The sequence below is a fragment of the Gavialis gangeticus genome, unplaced genomic scaffold (assembly GCF_001723915.1).
Source record: "Gavialis gangeticus isolate Ggan-Ray unplaced genomic scaffold, GavGan_comp1, whole genome shotgun sequence".
In the NCBI taxonomy this organism is placed as follows: Eukaryota; Metazoa; Chordata; order Crocodylia; family Gavialidae; genus Gavialis; species Gavialis gangeticus.
Window position 1 is genome coordinate 43,189,031 of NW_017729031.1, and position 13,661 is coordinate 43,202,691.

A 13,661-nucleotide genomic window follows, 5' to 3' on the forward strand; every position below is an offset into this window, starting at 1 on the left:
GAAAAGGATCTTGGAGTCATCATTGACTCCAAGATAAACATGGGCCAGCAGTGTAGGGATGCAGTCAGGAAGGCCAACCACACCTTGTCACGCATCCACAGATGCATCTCAAGCAGATCCAGGGCAGCGAGCCTCCCCCTCTATGCGGCACTGGTCAGGCCGCAGCTGGAGTACTGCGTCCAGTTCTGGGCACTGCACTTCAGGAGGGATGTAGACAACATGGAGAGGGTCCAGAGGAGGCCACTTGCATGGTCAGGGGACAGTAGGGCAGGCCCTATGAGGAGAAGCAACGGGACCTGAACCTGTTCAGCCTCCACAAGAGAAGGCTGAGGGGGATCTAGTGGCCTGTTACAAACTAGTCAGGGGGACCAGCAGGCGCTGGGGAAGTCCCTGATCCCCCAAACACTGCCAGGAGTGACCAGGAATAACGGTCACAAGCTGGCAGAGGGGAGATTCAGATTAGACATCAGGAGGCGTGACTTCACGGTGAGGGCGGCTAGGATCTAGAACCAACGTCCAAGAGAAGTGGTGCCGGCTCCTACCCTGGGGGGCTTTAAGAGGAGGCTAGATGTACACCTTGCTGGGGTCGTCTGCCCCCAGTACTCTTTCCTGCCATGGCAGGGGGTCAGACTCGATGAGCTGCTCAGGACCCGACCAACTATGAAACTATAAGAACTGGGAGTGGCACGTGCAGGAGCCCAGTGATCCCTACTGCTAGCCCAGGGCATTTGCATCTGCCCCAGCTCCATGGCCAGATGCCCTGTTGCCCCAGCCACCCCCAGCCTGCAGCATCCTGTCACTCCTGGTAGGCCTCCAGTCAGGTGCACCTCTACCGCAGGCTTCAGTACCAAGCAGGGAGGCAAGAGGTGCAGGGGGCAGACGGACAGCTTGATAAATAGAAGCTTTTATTACAATAGAAAACCGTAAAACTCACATTTAAAATAAACAGCTCTTGTCCCGCCCAGCAGACCCTCACCCTCCCTGCCATAGGCTGTGGGAGACCCTGAGCACAGGGCCTGGCCAAGACAAGGGACACGGCCCCACAAGCAGCAAGCCAGAGCCCTGTGCACAGCTGGGCTCATTGGGAGCCGAGGAGCAAAGCATGCAGCTACCAGGGGTTTCAGCAGCAGGGAGAAGACAACAGTGCTGTGCCCAGTGAACGGGCAGCAGGAGCCCAGCCTGGAGAGCACCAGGCCCTGCCACTGCCTGGTCCCACCACATGCTCCCTGGCCCTATCTTCCCAGTTCCCACTGGCTCTGCCCCCATCGGGCAGGTAGGAAGTGACCGGGGTGGTCACCGCTGCCCTCAAGCAGGGCTGTGAGAAGCCGCCAGGCTGCAGGTCAGTGCTGCCCCCATGGGGCCGTGTCCATGGGCCCAGAGTAGATGGGACTGGAGGAGGCTGGTGCTGCCCATGGGGGGAAGGCACAGGGGCCACCACCCACCAGAAGCAGGGGTGCAGGACAGCAGCCCTTGGTAGGGGTCACTTGGCCACCACATGCCCAACATGCTCACTCCAGTGCCTCGTGCACCACCTGCTGCAGCCTGATGGAGAACAGCTCCTCCCAGGGGCCACGGATCCACTCCACCAGCTCGGCCAGCAGCTCGGGGCACTCTGTGCGGAGGTGCCACGTGCTCTCCACCTTCAGCACCTGGAGGGTGAGGGAGTGGAAGAGGGTGGCCAGGACAGTTCAGTTCCATGGCTGCTGTGAGACCCACTACACCAGTCTCACAGGTGGAGGTCTGTCCACCCCGCTATTCGGCTGGGGGAGCGTGCATCAACTGGCGACATCTACGACTCCATGCAAACCATCTCCTCTCACCCTGAGCCACATGGGGCCCAGTGCCAGGGCCCACACTCCCAGCCTGTGCACTAGCGAGGCCTGGGATGAGCCTGGGGACATGGATATGCCCAAGACAGTGGCTCAGAGCAGCGATTCTCACAACTAGGGAGTGAGAGGTGAAGGAGAAGAACAGGTAAGCGCAGGCTCAAGCTTATTCCTGCTTGGCCGATTCCCCACCTTACTCCAAGGAGGGGCTGAAACTGGCTGCTGCTCTACTCAGAACAGCTACAGAAGGGCCCACGAGTTTGAGCCACTGGCTGGGGGAGTGCTTGCCCCTGAGGGTGCCCTTAACAGAGCATCTCTGAGAGGCCCCTGCACCACAGCGGCACAAGGCTACAGGATGGAGCCCTGCTGGCAGGAGGACTGCACTGAAACAGGGCACCCTTAGGACATTGAATTTTGCCCAAGACAAGGCTTCTTCCCCTGGGATCCCATAGACTGACAAGCCCCTGGTCCCACTTCAGGTCCCTCCAGGCCCTGCCACATGTTCAAACGAAAACTGGACAGAAACCAGCCATGGAGCTGTTACATACATCAAGCACTAGCTCTAGCCGGCTGGCTCTTTTTACAGCTCAATCCTCAGTTTCATGGTGTGGTAATTATTTTGCACATGTGACCGATCTAAATTTATTGCACAATTAACCGCTGAATTGCACAATGCACATAACGTAAAGCAGGCACCTCAGAAGTGCTGAGATCGTGCCTTTTCCTGGGGGACAATGGGGCTAATTAGAATTGCCCTTCAAGCGGTGTGTGTAAACAATGCAACATCTGCTTTTAGCCCAAGACCCTTGGGCAGCAGCCCGAGCCTGGATGGGGGTGGGGAAGGGGAGACCTCTGCTTACCTCGTCGTAAAGCATCAGCTTGACGTTGCAGGGGGAGAAGCGGTAGGTGATGATGCTGCTGATGCTGCTGAGGGGCTGCTTCTCCTTCACCTGAACGCTGCTTTCCAGCTCCGGCTCCATCTCCCCGTCTGCTCCCCCTGACGGGGGCTGGCCCTGCTGCCACTGGTGACTCTCCTCCAGCAGGAAGAGGGTGCTGCGCGTGCTCAGCAACGTCACTGGGAAGGCAGAGGCACCTGGCAAGGATGAGGAGGGGGAAGGAGGAGGGGTGTCACCAAGACAGACCAGGTGCTGGCCACGTAGGGACCCCAGAGTCATCACACACCACTTCCACCACTCCCCAGCCCTGCAGTGGGCCCCGTGCCAGCTGCTGCACTCCTAAGAAGGGTCCCCCAGCAACCGTATGTTCACAGGACCTAGCCCCACTTCCCACATGGAGGGGCAGGGTGTGACATTTCTTCCCACCTGCCCTGGAGTGCAAGGGGCAGGGCTTGGACCCCTCCACCCTGCTCCATCCTAGGAGGGAGCTCACTGGCACTGTGCACAAAGCCAACACCTTGAATTTGGTCACAGACTTTCCAAGAGGCTTCTGTCTACTTAGAGAGTCCAACACACAGACAATCCATCACTTGCGGTCACTCAATCCTTGCAGTTTCAAGGCAGCGCTCTGCTCCACCTGGAACTTGTCTAGCTACAGCCTTGGCTCATGGAACTTCCTTGCCAATCAAGCCGGGAGCAACTGGAAGGGGCTGCAAGCGCTACACACTCTGACCGGGCCTTGGAAAATGGGGTACATAACCCAAAAGGCAACAAGGCGATGGAGGATGACACGTGGGAAGGAGGAGCCCAAGGCATGGAAGAGGGAGCAGCTGGCCTGGGTGTAGCGCCACATATGAGAATGGGGGTCACAGAGATCAGACACCCACTGCACAGGAGGCTGCTGCCAAACAGGGAAACTGGGAGCATCACTGGCAAGCAGCAGGGACAGCAATTACTGTGCTCTGCTCAGGCAAGGCCTCAGCTCGAGTCCTTCAGGGCAGTTGCATGGGAGCAAGTGCAGAGGACAGCAATACCAATAAAACATTCAGAAAACACAGCCTGAGGTGAGGCTCAGGGCACTGGATGTCTCAGGTGATCCTAGAGCCGTGGGGCTGGAGGTGACCTGCAGAGGTCACGTCTAGTCCAACCCTCACCCAAGGCAAGATCAGCCCTGTCCGACCCATCCTGTACAATCTATCATCTCAGCTCTATGCAAGATGACTGCCACCCCGACATCACACCTGGACTTCCCACAGGGAAGGCAGGGGAACTACAGTGGACAATATCCAGCTTCTACAAAAGATTTCATAGACATTTGGGCTGGAAGGGACTCCGGAGGATCATCGAGTCCAGCCCTCTGCCCAGGGGCAGGAAGTACGCTGGGATCATAGGATCCCAGCAAGATAAGCATCCAAATGTGTTTTGAAGGCGTTCAAAGTGGGCGCTTGAACCACCTCCGATGGCAGGTTGTTCCAAACCTTGGGGGCTCAGACAGGGAAGAAGTTCTTTCTTACGTCCAGCCTGAAACAGTCACAGTGGAGTTTGTGACCATTCGATCTTGTCATCCCTCGGGGCGCTCTGGTGAACAGACGTTTCCCCCAGATCCTGGTGGTCACCCCGATAAGCTTATAGGTGGTCACCAGATCACCCCTGAGCCTGCGCTTTTCCAGGCTAAAGAGCCCCATGGCTCTCAGCCTGTCGTAGTAAGGTCTGTTTTCCTGACCTCTGATCATGCGCGTGGCTCTCCTCTGCACCCTCTCAAGCTTCTCCACATCCCTTTTGAATTGCGGAGCCCAAAACTGGATGCAGTACTCCAGCTGCGGCCTCACCAAGGCCAAGTACAAGGGGAGAATGACGTCCTGGGATTTGCCTGAGAAGCATCTATGGATGCAAGCCAGCGTTTTGCTCGCTTTACTAGCCCCAGCATCGCACTGAAGGCGCATGTTCATCTTGTGGTCAACCATGACCCCCGAGTCCCTTTCATCTGTACTGCTAACCAGCGTAGCACTACCAAGCCTATATGCATGGTGCAAGTTTTTCCTCCCGAGGTGGAGAACCTTGCATTTTTCAGTGTTGAACACCATCAGGTTCTCGTTCGCCCATTTCATGAGTCTGTCCAGATCCACCTGGATCACCCTCCTGTCCTCAGGTGTGGATGCTTTACTCCAGAAGGTTGTTTGTTTATGCTCTTGACACCCCAGGCAGAAGCCATGCCTTGCTGCAGAGGAAGGCAAACCACCCCCCGTCCGTATCAATCTGACCAGGAGGGAAAATTCCTTCCTGCGTGCAAACAGAGTATTGGGCTGAGCCTGAGTAGCTTTGCTGTGTCTAGAAAACAGCCTGCAGGGAATGCAAGTCTCCCAGTGTTTGGAGAGGACAGCAGCTGCTGGCTCTCCACACCTGGAGGAAGCCTGATCTGCAGAGGGAGAGGGATGGCAAAGCTTTCCCCAGCAGTCAGGGGGCTGCGCTAGTGCTTCAGCCCTGGCAGGCTGCTATGCAGCCACCTCCACGGGAAGTTTCAGAACAACTGAGATGAACATGGGCCAGGAAGGGGCTGAAGACACAGATCCTGCCCCAGGGCAGGGCTGGACTGGACAGTCTTGGAGAGGCCAGTCACAACCCAGTGCTCTCACTCCCTGCTGAGGTCCCACAACCACTGGTCCAGTCACCTTGGGCCTGGGACAGAACCAGCTCCCACATCTTTGTCAGGGCCTCGTCTCCTGCCTCACACTCACCTGGGGCTCTTCCCCTCCCCAGTTTACCTGAAGCCTTGTAAGTAATCATGGTAGAGAAGTAAGGCTGGAAGGAACCCCAAGAGATCATCTAGTCCAACTGGAGAATCAAACCTGCGACCTCAGTGTCATAAGCACCATGCTCTAAGTGAACTAAACAGCACCCTAAGAACAGAGCCCCTGACCATCAGCCTCTCCTGAGGGGGCTGCAGCAGGTCCAGGAGAGTGATGAAGAAGTGCTGCTACCCACCCAAGATCTGGCTGGCTGTGCCCCTGCAGAGCTCTGTACCTTGGATCAGGTAGGCCAGCAGGTAGAAGAAGCCGGGGGCTGTGCTGTCTGCAGCTGCTGAGTCCAGGGCCTTGCAGTCCAAAAAGGGCCTGGAAGAGATGGGGGCACATCAGGCAGGGAAGCTGGCACCACTTGCTCACTGTCTCTACATCACGACCCGGTCATTCCCAGCTCATCCCTCCCAGCCCCTGCTGGACACGGCAGCTGAACTCCACCCCCCCAGTCTCCCATGCATGCACACATGCCTTGGTCCACTGGTGTCCTCCCACTGGAGACTCAAAGCCTCCCTGTTCAGGGCTCCCTCCAGCCTTGTGCCTGCCCTGTCAGCTCCAGCTGCCGCCTCCTGCTGTGCTCTCTACCCTGGTCTCAGTCAGTTCTGCAGAGCTGAGGAAGCCCAGGCCCCACACTGCTTGGCCATGGGCCCTTCCCTGTCCCAGCAGAGCCATGCCAGCTCCAGACCCGACCAGAGACTGCTTTGGCCCAGGCCTCCTGACAGCTGCAGCACTCTCACCAGCAGCTGCACCTCCCCAGTGGGGAGGTGGGAGCCTGCATACACTGGCTGCTCCGCACGGCAGCTGCTGGCAGAAGCCTGCCAGCGCAGTGAGGGCATCCACCTTCTGGGGCCCCTTCCCCCGACTCTGCAGCCTGGGGAGCGTGTAGGGAGCCCACAGGGGCCTGGAACGTGAAGCAGGCACATCGATGGTGCTGTGCTCACAGCAGCAGAGAGCAGAGCCTGGCAGCTGTGGTTTGAGCATGCTGCAGTTCACCAGAGCCAGGCCAGGTGCCCCCCCCACACGGCTCTCACCACAGACAATGCTGCGGGTTCATCTGGACCATGGGGATCTCCGTCACTGGGCTCCCGCTCTTGGCTGGCAGCTCTTGCATGAGGTCTAGAGGAGCAGAGAGGCAGAGTGAACCAGTGCTCTGGCCTCTGGCAGCAGCAGAGGACCACAGAGAACGCGCTGCTTCACTCTCAGCCTGCCAGAGAACGGGGTCACCACCCTTGCCCTGCAGCAGCCTCTTGCCAGGAGGGCAGACCTCCTGCCTGGAGCACCTGGGCTGTGCCCCATTCCCCTCCGCCCTGCTCCATTCCCCAGCTCCCCTCTGCCCCAAAGCTCTTACATGTCAGACACTGCAGGAACTGGTCGCAGCGACACTGGTTTCGGATCAGGAGGTTGTAGGAGGCCTTTGGGCTCTCAAACTCCATGTGCAGGCTCTGGCGGCCCAGCCCCATCTCCAGGTAGCAGAGGTCAGAGAGGGCGCGGCAGTCGCTCTTTGTCAGCCAGTCCGAGGGCTGGCCCCTAGACACCAACAGTCCCTCACCGCTGCAGTCTCTTCCCTCCTCCACCATTCTCCCCCCACACCCCAGACTCCCACAGGAGCCTCTGTAGCACGGGCAGGGCCCTAAGCAGACTCAACAGACGGCAGGGAGACTCCCAGGATTCCCACCTACTGCCGCGGCCTCACCTGATCTCCCCTGTAACTTCCAGCACATGAATCCTGAGATCCGAGGCCACCACAAGTGCAGGGAACTCCCCAGGCCGGCCAAACTTCACTACGGCCACCTGGACAGAGCGGCAAACAGCAGGTCACACCCACATCCCAGCCCCCTGGCCCCAGCTCTTCACCAGCCCCTCGAGGAGATCTGCACACCCCTCCCACACCCACAGACCAGACGGGACCCTGCAGGGCAGAGAGCAGGACGGGGGGATTGCATCACCTTGAGGAAGCACTGGAACTCTTCCACGTTTTCCTCAAAGATGTCCATGTCCAGGTAGAGCCTGAGGCGGTGGTCCACACTGTGCAGGTCGTGCGGGCTCCGGATGCCCGTCACCGCTGCAGAGGCAGAGGGTGGGTCAGTGGGGATGGGTCAGGGCTGTCCCAAGGTGGCCGAGGGCCTGGAACAGGCCCCAGAATGGAGCAGTGCTGGGGCAGCGGGGAGGCCCCTCTCGCCCACTCCCGCAGTAGACCCTAGGGACTTCCTGCCACAGCACCCACTCCAGGACTGCCTCCAAGGGGGAGGGCGCCAGCTGCAGGGACCTCCTTCCTCCCATGCCACCTGCACAACTGTCACTCACAGGGTAGCACCACTGCCCTTTGCCCTGAACAGAGCAGGGAGAGATGCACAGGACATGGGGCTGCAATGCCCAATGCCCAGGAGGGCTCCCACGCCCCAGGGCAGTAATTTTTTTTTTAGCAGAGGGCATGTTTGTGGGCAAGTCCAGGGCTGGATTTTAGGTCTCTAGCTGCTCCAAGCATCTTACAGTCATGGCAGAAGGGCTCTGGCACATGGCGTGGGAAGCCGGGGCTCACAATCTGGGGTCCCACGGGGGAGCACTCGCTGCTCAGTCCATGCAGGGCAGCTGCTGACAGGCATGGAGGCAGCTGGTAACCCACTGCAGGAGCGCATTGCAGCAGCTCCTGTGTGCTGCTGGGCACTGCCCTCATACCAGAGGGCAGGTGCTGCCACCCCCCACCAGAGAATGCTCCACGCCAGCCCAGGTTGCTGGCCACCGCGCACAGGGCCAGCAAGTCCCTTGGGTGTCTGCTGACATCTCGTGCCAGGGGAAGCAACTCGCATGCCTGGGATTCCCCCACTCTAGAGCAGCGGGGCCCTGGCCCTGCCACACAATGCGCCGGGGTTCAGAAGCAGGGCACAAAGCACTGGCAGCAGCTCCAAGTCCTGCGCTCCCCGGCCATGGCTGTGAACTACTGGTGCTGTTCTCTGCCTGGCATGGAAGCCCCTTCTGCACCGATCCTTCCTGAAGTGCCACCCTCTCCCTAGAGACCACCGTGGACTGCAGCCTCCCCCCCCAGCACAAGCCCCGGTCCCTGCTGCTCCCACACTCACAGGGACTGAGGTTCCACGTCTCCTCGGACTCCGAGTTCAGGGACAGCTGGGAGGGGGTGGGCGCCCGGGAGGTGCCGTAGCGGTAGCTACCCATCAGGCTCCCGCCATTGGTGTCTGTCCGGCTGAGGGAGGAGTAGTGACTCTTCATGCCATGCTCCCTCCGACTGAAGTCCCCCTCTGAGCTGCGGGAGCTGGAGTGGGCAGCACTGTCCTGGTCCCCACTGAGCTCCTGGGTCTTGCTGCCGGTGCTGGTGTCCGTCTCCAAGCTGTCCTCCATGCCAATGTAGAACGTCTTGCCCTGGGCAACCTCTACCCTGGCTGGCTCCAAGTCCTCCTGCTGGGACCTTCCCTGCAGGCCAGGCCCTGACAGGGCCTCACTCAGGCTGTCCTTGCCTGGGGCATAGTGGGGGGGCAGAGGCGTGCTAGAGACCATCTCCAAAGGCAGGAGGACCACATGGTCACTAGAGCAGTTGGGGCAGACCACTGGCTCACCAAGCCCGGCAGCATCTGCAGGAGAGGCTCTGTCAGAACTCAGGCTGGGCCAGCTGCAGACTTCCCCTTGCAAAGGGGTAGCAAAGAGCCCGAGGGCACCCCCTCCCAGGCCTGCCGCGATATCCAGCGCACCTCTGGGGTGTGGAGACCCTGGCTCAAGTCCCATCCTGTCTGGCTTTGGAGGAGTCTGGCTGGGAATTGGACAGCTGTGGCCAGGCTCACCCCCCACCCCAAACAGGGATTGTTGGGCTGGTCCCACTTCCATTGCTGGAACAAGACAGCTGTTTAGTTTAATGACACCCAGGGGAGCTATTTATTCTCACAGCTGGGAGAAGCCCGCAGCCTGCCTCACTCCACCTGGCAGCTTCTCCTGCGTGAACAGCATCTAGCACAGGGCTGGAGGCCACCTCCCCTAGGGACACAGCCCACCGGCACCAGGAACCGTCCAGGCCCAGGGCTGTTCAGGTCCTTGCAAGCTCGTCCCAGGCTTGGCCCTGTACCTTGATCCACCTGAGCTGGGGCCTCTGTGCCCTCGTAGTCTCTGCCCTCCATGGGACATGGGCCCTGCTGGTGAGGGGCTGAGGGCTGAGCAAACTCCTGCTGGCACTTCAGGCACTGGAGCTTTGTGCAACCTGTCTCCTGGCCCTGCTGTCTCAGGTTCTCCTCCAGGGCCGGGGACAGCACGTCCAGGACACACTGCAGGCAGCAGTATGGGAAGACAGAGCAGAGAGTCAGCGGGTGCCCCCGGCTCAGCCAGTGTGACCAGTGCTCCCATCTCAGGCAGGCTCAGACACTGCTTCCAAGCAAGGGCCCACCCAGCCCTGCACCCCGGGCACCTGGGGCAGAGGAAGAAGTGCCTCCCACCCTCCAGCTGCTCAGCTTGGCGTGTTGCAGGGATCCCTGTCCGGAGGAGAGCAGGAACCAGGCTGGGGTATGGGGCCTGCGTGAACCCAGGGGGCAGAGGACAGCTTGCTCCAGCCTTTACCTGAGGGTCTCCTCCCCTCAACCACCACTGACCCAGGAGTCCTGTCCCCCGCCCCACCCTCACTCTGCACTTGGGCCCTGCCTCCTACAGATCCCCAATGCCCTGCCCCAGCTTCCACAGCACCTGCAGGGCACCATAGGGCAGCACAGACAAGTGCACTTGAGAGCACTGAGATGGCCAGGGCAGCCGTGTGGCACTGGGGCCCTTCCAACCCCTCCCAGCACAGGTGCAGCCCCCCCTGCCCTCAGCACCTGCAGACACTGCTCTGGCACATCATCCAACACCACGTATCGGCGCCTCTGCCGGTCCTTGCGGATGTAGTTGAAATGCAGCGTAAGGACAGGGAACATGCGCTCCAGGTCCTGCCAGGAGAAGAGCATGGCTGTGGAATGGGCTCTGTGGGTCACAGGGCCCTGCCAGGAGATACCAGCCAGTGCCTGTTTGATGCCCTGAGCTCTGGTACACTTGACTCAGACAGCTGGGACCTTTGAAGGCTGGGCTACACGGGGCTTGAGCGGGGGCCAAAGGAGAATGGTCGGGATGGCCGGAAGCAGCGAGTCCCTGCTCTCCACGGCTGGAGCGAAAACATTGCTGCCCTCCATTTCCGAAGCGTGGGAGGTGACTGACGCACTGCGAGGATGCTCGGAGCAGACTCTTGAGACTCCAGTGAGACCATCAGGTGCAGTCAGAAGTTGAACTAGTTGCCAAGGGACAAGTGCTTAGCAGTCCTGAAGGGCCTGTGTCCTACAGGAGCCCGAGGCAAGTGGTAGCTGGCAGACAATGCTGTCACAATTGGCCAAGGCAGAGGCCATGTGCTAAGGGGAGAACTATCGCTATGTCGGACCCACTGTCAGGGGAAGCTGGCAGAGACCATGTAGGGCAGGGGCTAACCTCAGTGCTATGCTGGGTCACAGCAGGGTCAGGGAAGAACCTACACAGCCCCCCCCCAGAGCCCATGTAGCTCCAACTGCAGGAGGTCAGAGCAGCCCCATCGCTCAGCAAAGCAGCTTCTGCCTCATGAGTAGACAGAAGTCTGGCAGCCACACATGGGGGCACTGCATGAGCTCATTGTGCTGTGGGTGGAGGTCTGTCACGCAGGCCGCGCAGTGGTACGCGAGTTGGGACTGTGGGAGCTGGATTGCGGGACTCTCTCCAAGGCTCCTCCCTATTGGGAGGGTGGAGATGCTGGTGAGTGCCAGCAAAAACGAGCAGCTGCCACATGGAGGGACAACTCACCATCCTTTGCCAGTTCATCTCGGAGGTCTCTATCTTCTGCAGGCTCCTCAACTCCAGCTTGTGGAGGACTCTGGCTGCCTTCAGCTCTACCTCAATCACATGCTGAGCTGTGACCCGCAGGAAGATCCAGTCGGGCTCCGGGTCCCCGTCACCTTCAATCTGGCTTACTAAAACTGGCTGGCAGAGGTCAACTGCCAGGCAAGAGGGTGGCAGGTGAGCTCCTGCCCAGGCTTGGGGCATAGCTTCATGCCCCATGGGGGAGAGCAGGGGTGGGGATGAGGTGTGGGGAGCACCAAGCATTAAGCTCTTGTGCTGGGCTGCAACCCAGGGCCTGGTGGGGGACAGCCATACGCAGAGTGGCCGATGGGCTTCCCCAGAGAGCACCCAGTTACCTTCTGGCTTCTCCTCCTCTTCCTCCCTCAGCACAAGCTCATCTGCCTCCAGCTCTGCCCTCTGATCTCCTGGGGACTGCTCCAGCGGTAGCTCCAGTGCCTGTCCGGCACTGTCCAAGGGCAGCGAGGCATCCCTCAGAGACCCCAGGGGTGTCTCCAGCCCCTGGGCTGTACTCTCACTCAGCGAGTCCATGCCAGCCGGGCTGACAGGAACCTCTTCATTGGCAGAATGGCTGAGAGGGACCACAGGGTCCCCTTGGCTGCACTCCTCCAGGTGCCTTTTGTACTGCAGCCAGTCTGTGCCGAAGCGGTCCCGGAAGCTGTCCAGGCGCTCCAGCTGCTTCTGGTGCTGCATGACCAGGCCTGCACAGAGACATTCCCAAGAGACCAGAGTCAGTCACCATTGGCAAATACTCATGCCCACTGCTGGGACAACAGGGGGAGAGGGGAGTCTCACCAGTGGACAGGGGTAGCACTGGGCACTCGTGCTCCGTGTCACTGGGCTCTGAGATGCTTGCCCTTCGCACTCGGCCCTTTCCCTGCAAGAGATCAGAGGCAGCTGAGTGGAGGAGCCATCAGGGAGATGGGAAACACAAAGATCTGAGTGGACAACGTCCCAGCCCTGCAGAGGCCAAAGCGCTCCAACCTATTCCTACGCAGAGACCCGACCCCCATCCCCAGTACAGTTTTGGGCACTTGGCTTCCTCAGACATCCAGGGAGCTACCAGCCCTGGGCATTGCCCGATACAGCCATCCTTGGTCTGGGCTCAGACCCTTTCCCCCATGTCAAAGGAAGCCGGAGTAGTCATCCTGCCAGCCAGAGCACCTTGCTTCGCTTCCGAGGGAGCCTGGCCACATGGATCTCCCCTGGGGATGGGCTGTCACTGAGGTCTGCAGTGCAGGAGCTGCCTCGGGCACTGTGGTCCAGCAGGGTCTTCTCAGAGGCCAAGGACTGGGCTGAGAGCTGCCTGGACTTCGGCAGGTGCTGGAGCCAACAGAAGAGAACGGTGCAGGCTGAGCATGGCAGGGAGGGCAGAGGGAACCCCCCACTAACTCATGGAACTTGCCACCGCAGGACATGGGGCTACCAGAACCACCAGGCTCAGGAAAGGGATTAGGCCTGCGGTTCTCAACTTGGGGCCACAGCATCCTGGGGAGCTTTGAGGCCTTTTCAAGGGTGCTGCAGGGTGCCAGGCAATGTCAACACTGTCAGGTGTGCAGATAGGATTCACAAGATAAACCTAGAGGTTGGCAGTAGGGATCCAGAGTGGTAGAAACATTCTGACCGGCTCTGGGCTTGCCAAGTTCTTTGCAACAGAGGCTGCTATATTACCTAGGTTGTTTTGGTTTTTTTTTTGTTTTTTTTTTTACTACAAACAAGGGAAAGCCAGGAGCTGGCACGCTCCAAGGGGGACCTCGAGTCTCAGGAGAGGTGCCCCGAGTCCAGAAAGGTTGATAACCACTGGACCTGACAGATGTACAGAGGATGCATCCATCAGGAGCATAGACCTAGTCTCAGCCTCTTGACATCCCCATACCTCCAGCTGTGGTGACTGGGAAGGGCTTGATGCGATTCACAGATGTAGGGTTGGAAGGGACCTTGTAGATCTTTTAGTCTGACCCCCTGCCCTGGGCAGGAGAGAAAACTGGGCTCAAATGACTGCAGCCAGGTAAACATTGAGCCTCCTCTTAAAGACCCCCAAGGTAGGAGCCAGCACCACTTCCCTTGGAAGTTGGTTCCAGATCCTAGCCGCCCTGACCGTGAAGTTGCGCCTCCTGATGTCTAGTCTGAACCTACTCTCTAACAACTTATGGCTGTTATTCCTTGTTACTCTGGGAGGCACTCGGGGGAACAAGGTCTCTCCCAAACCCTGTTGGTCCCCCCTAGTAAGTTTATAGATGGCCACCAGGCCCCCCCTCAGCCTTCTCTTGTGGAGGCTGAATAGGTTCAGGTCCCGCAGT

The 13,661-nt window shown here is 59.4% G+C and overlaps 1 protein-coding gene across 2 annotated transcripts in view; it reads right to left on the bottom strand.

Moving 5' to 3' along the window:
• Positions 1–890: 890 nt before the first annotated feature.
• The window catches only part of STK11IP (serine/threonine kinase 11 interacting protein), a 60,532-nt gene continuing 47,761 nt past the window's right edge, over positions 891–13,661 (bottom strand). For both annotated transcript variants that reach the window (XM_019522682.1, XM_019522683.1), the window contains 14 exons: positions 12,526–12,684; positions 12,157–12,238; positions 11,700–12,062; positions 11,308–11,498; positions 10,323–10,433; positions 9,587–9,782; positions 8,595–9,101; positions 7,464–7,579; positions 7,211–7,308; positions 6,866–7,044; positions 6,549–6,633; positions 5,744–5,832; positions 2,687–2,919; positions 891–1,649 (listed from right to left, as the gene is read on the bottom strand). In XM_019522682.1, coding sequence (XP_019378227.1) covers positions 1,509–1,649; positions 2,687–2,919; positions 5,744–5,832; positions 6,549–6,633; positions 6,866–7,044; positions 7,211–7,308; positions 7,464–7,579; positions 8,595–9,101; positions 9,587–9,782; positions 10,323–10,433; positions 11,308–11,498; positions 11,700–12,062; positions 12,157–12,238; positions 12,526–12,684 — 2,550 coding nt within the window. In that variant the 3' untranslated portion in view covers positions 891–1,508. The remainder of the gene's footprint in view (positions 1,650–2,686; positions 2,920–5,743; positions 5,833–6,548; positions 6,634–6,865; positions 7,045–7,210; positions 7,309–7,463; positions 7,580–8,594; positions 9,102–9,586; positions 9,783–10,322; positions 10,434–11,307; positions 11,499–11,699; positions 12,063–12,156; positions 12,239–12,525; positions 12,685–13,661) is intronic.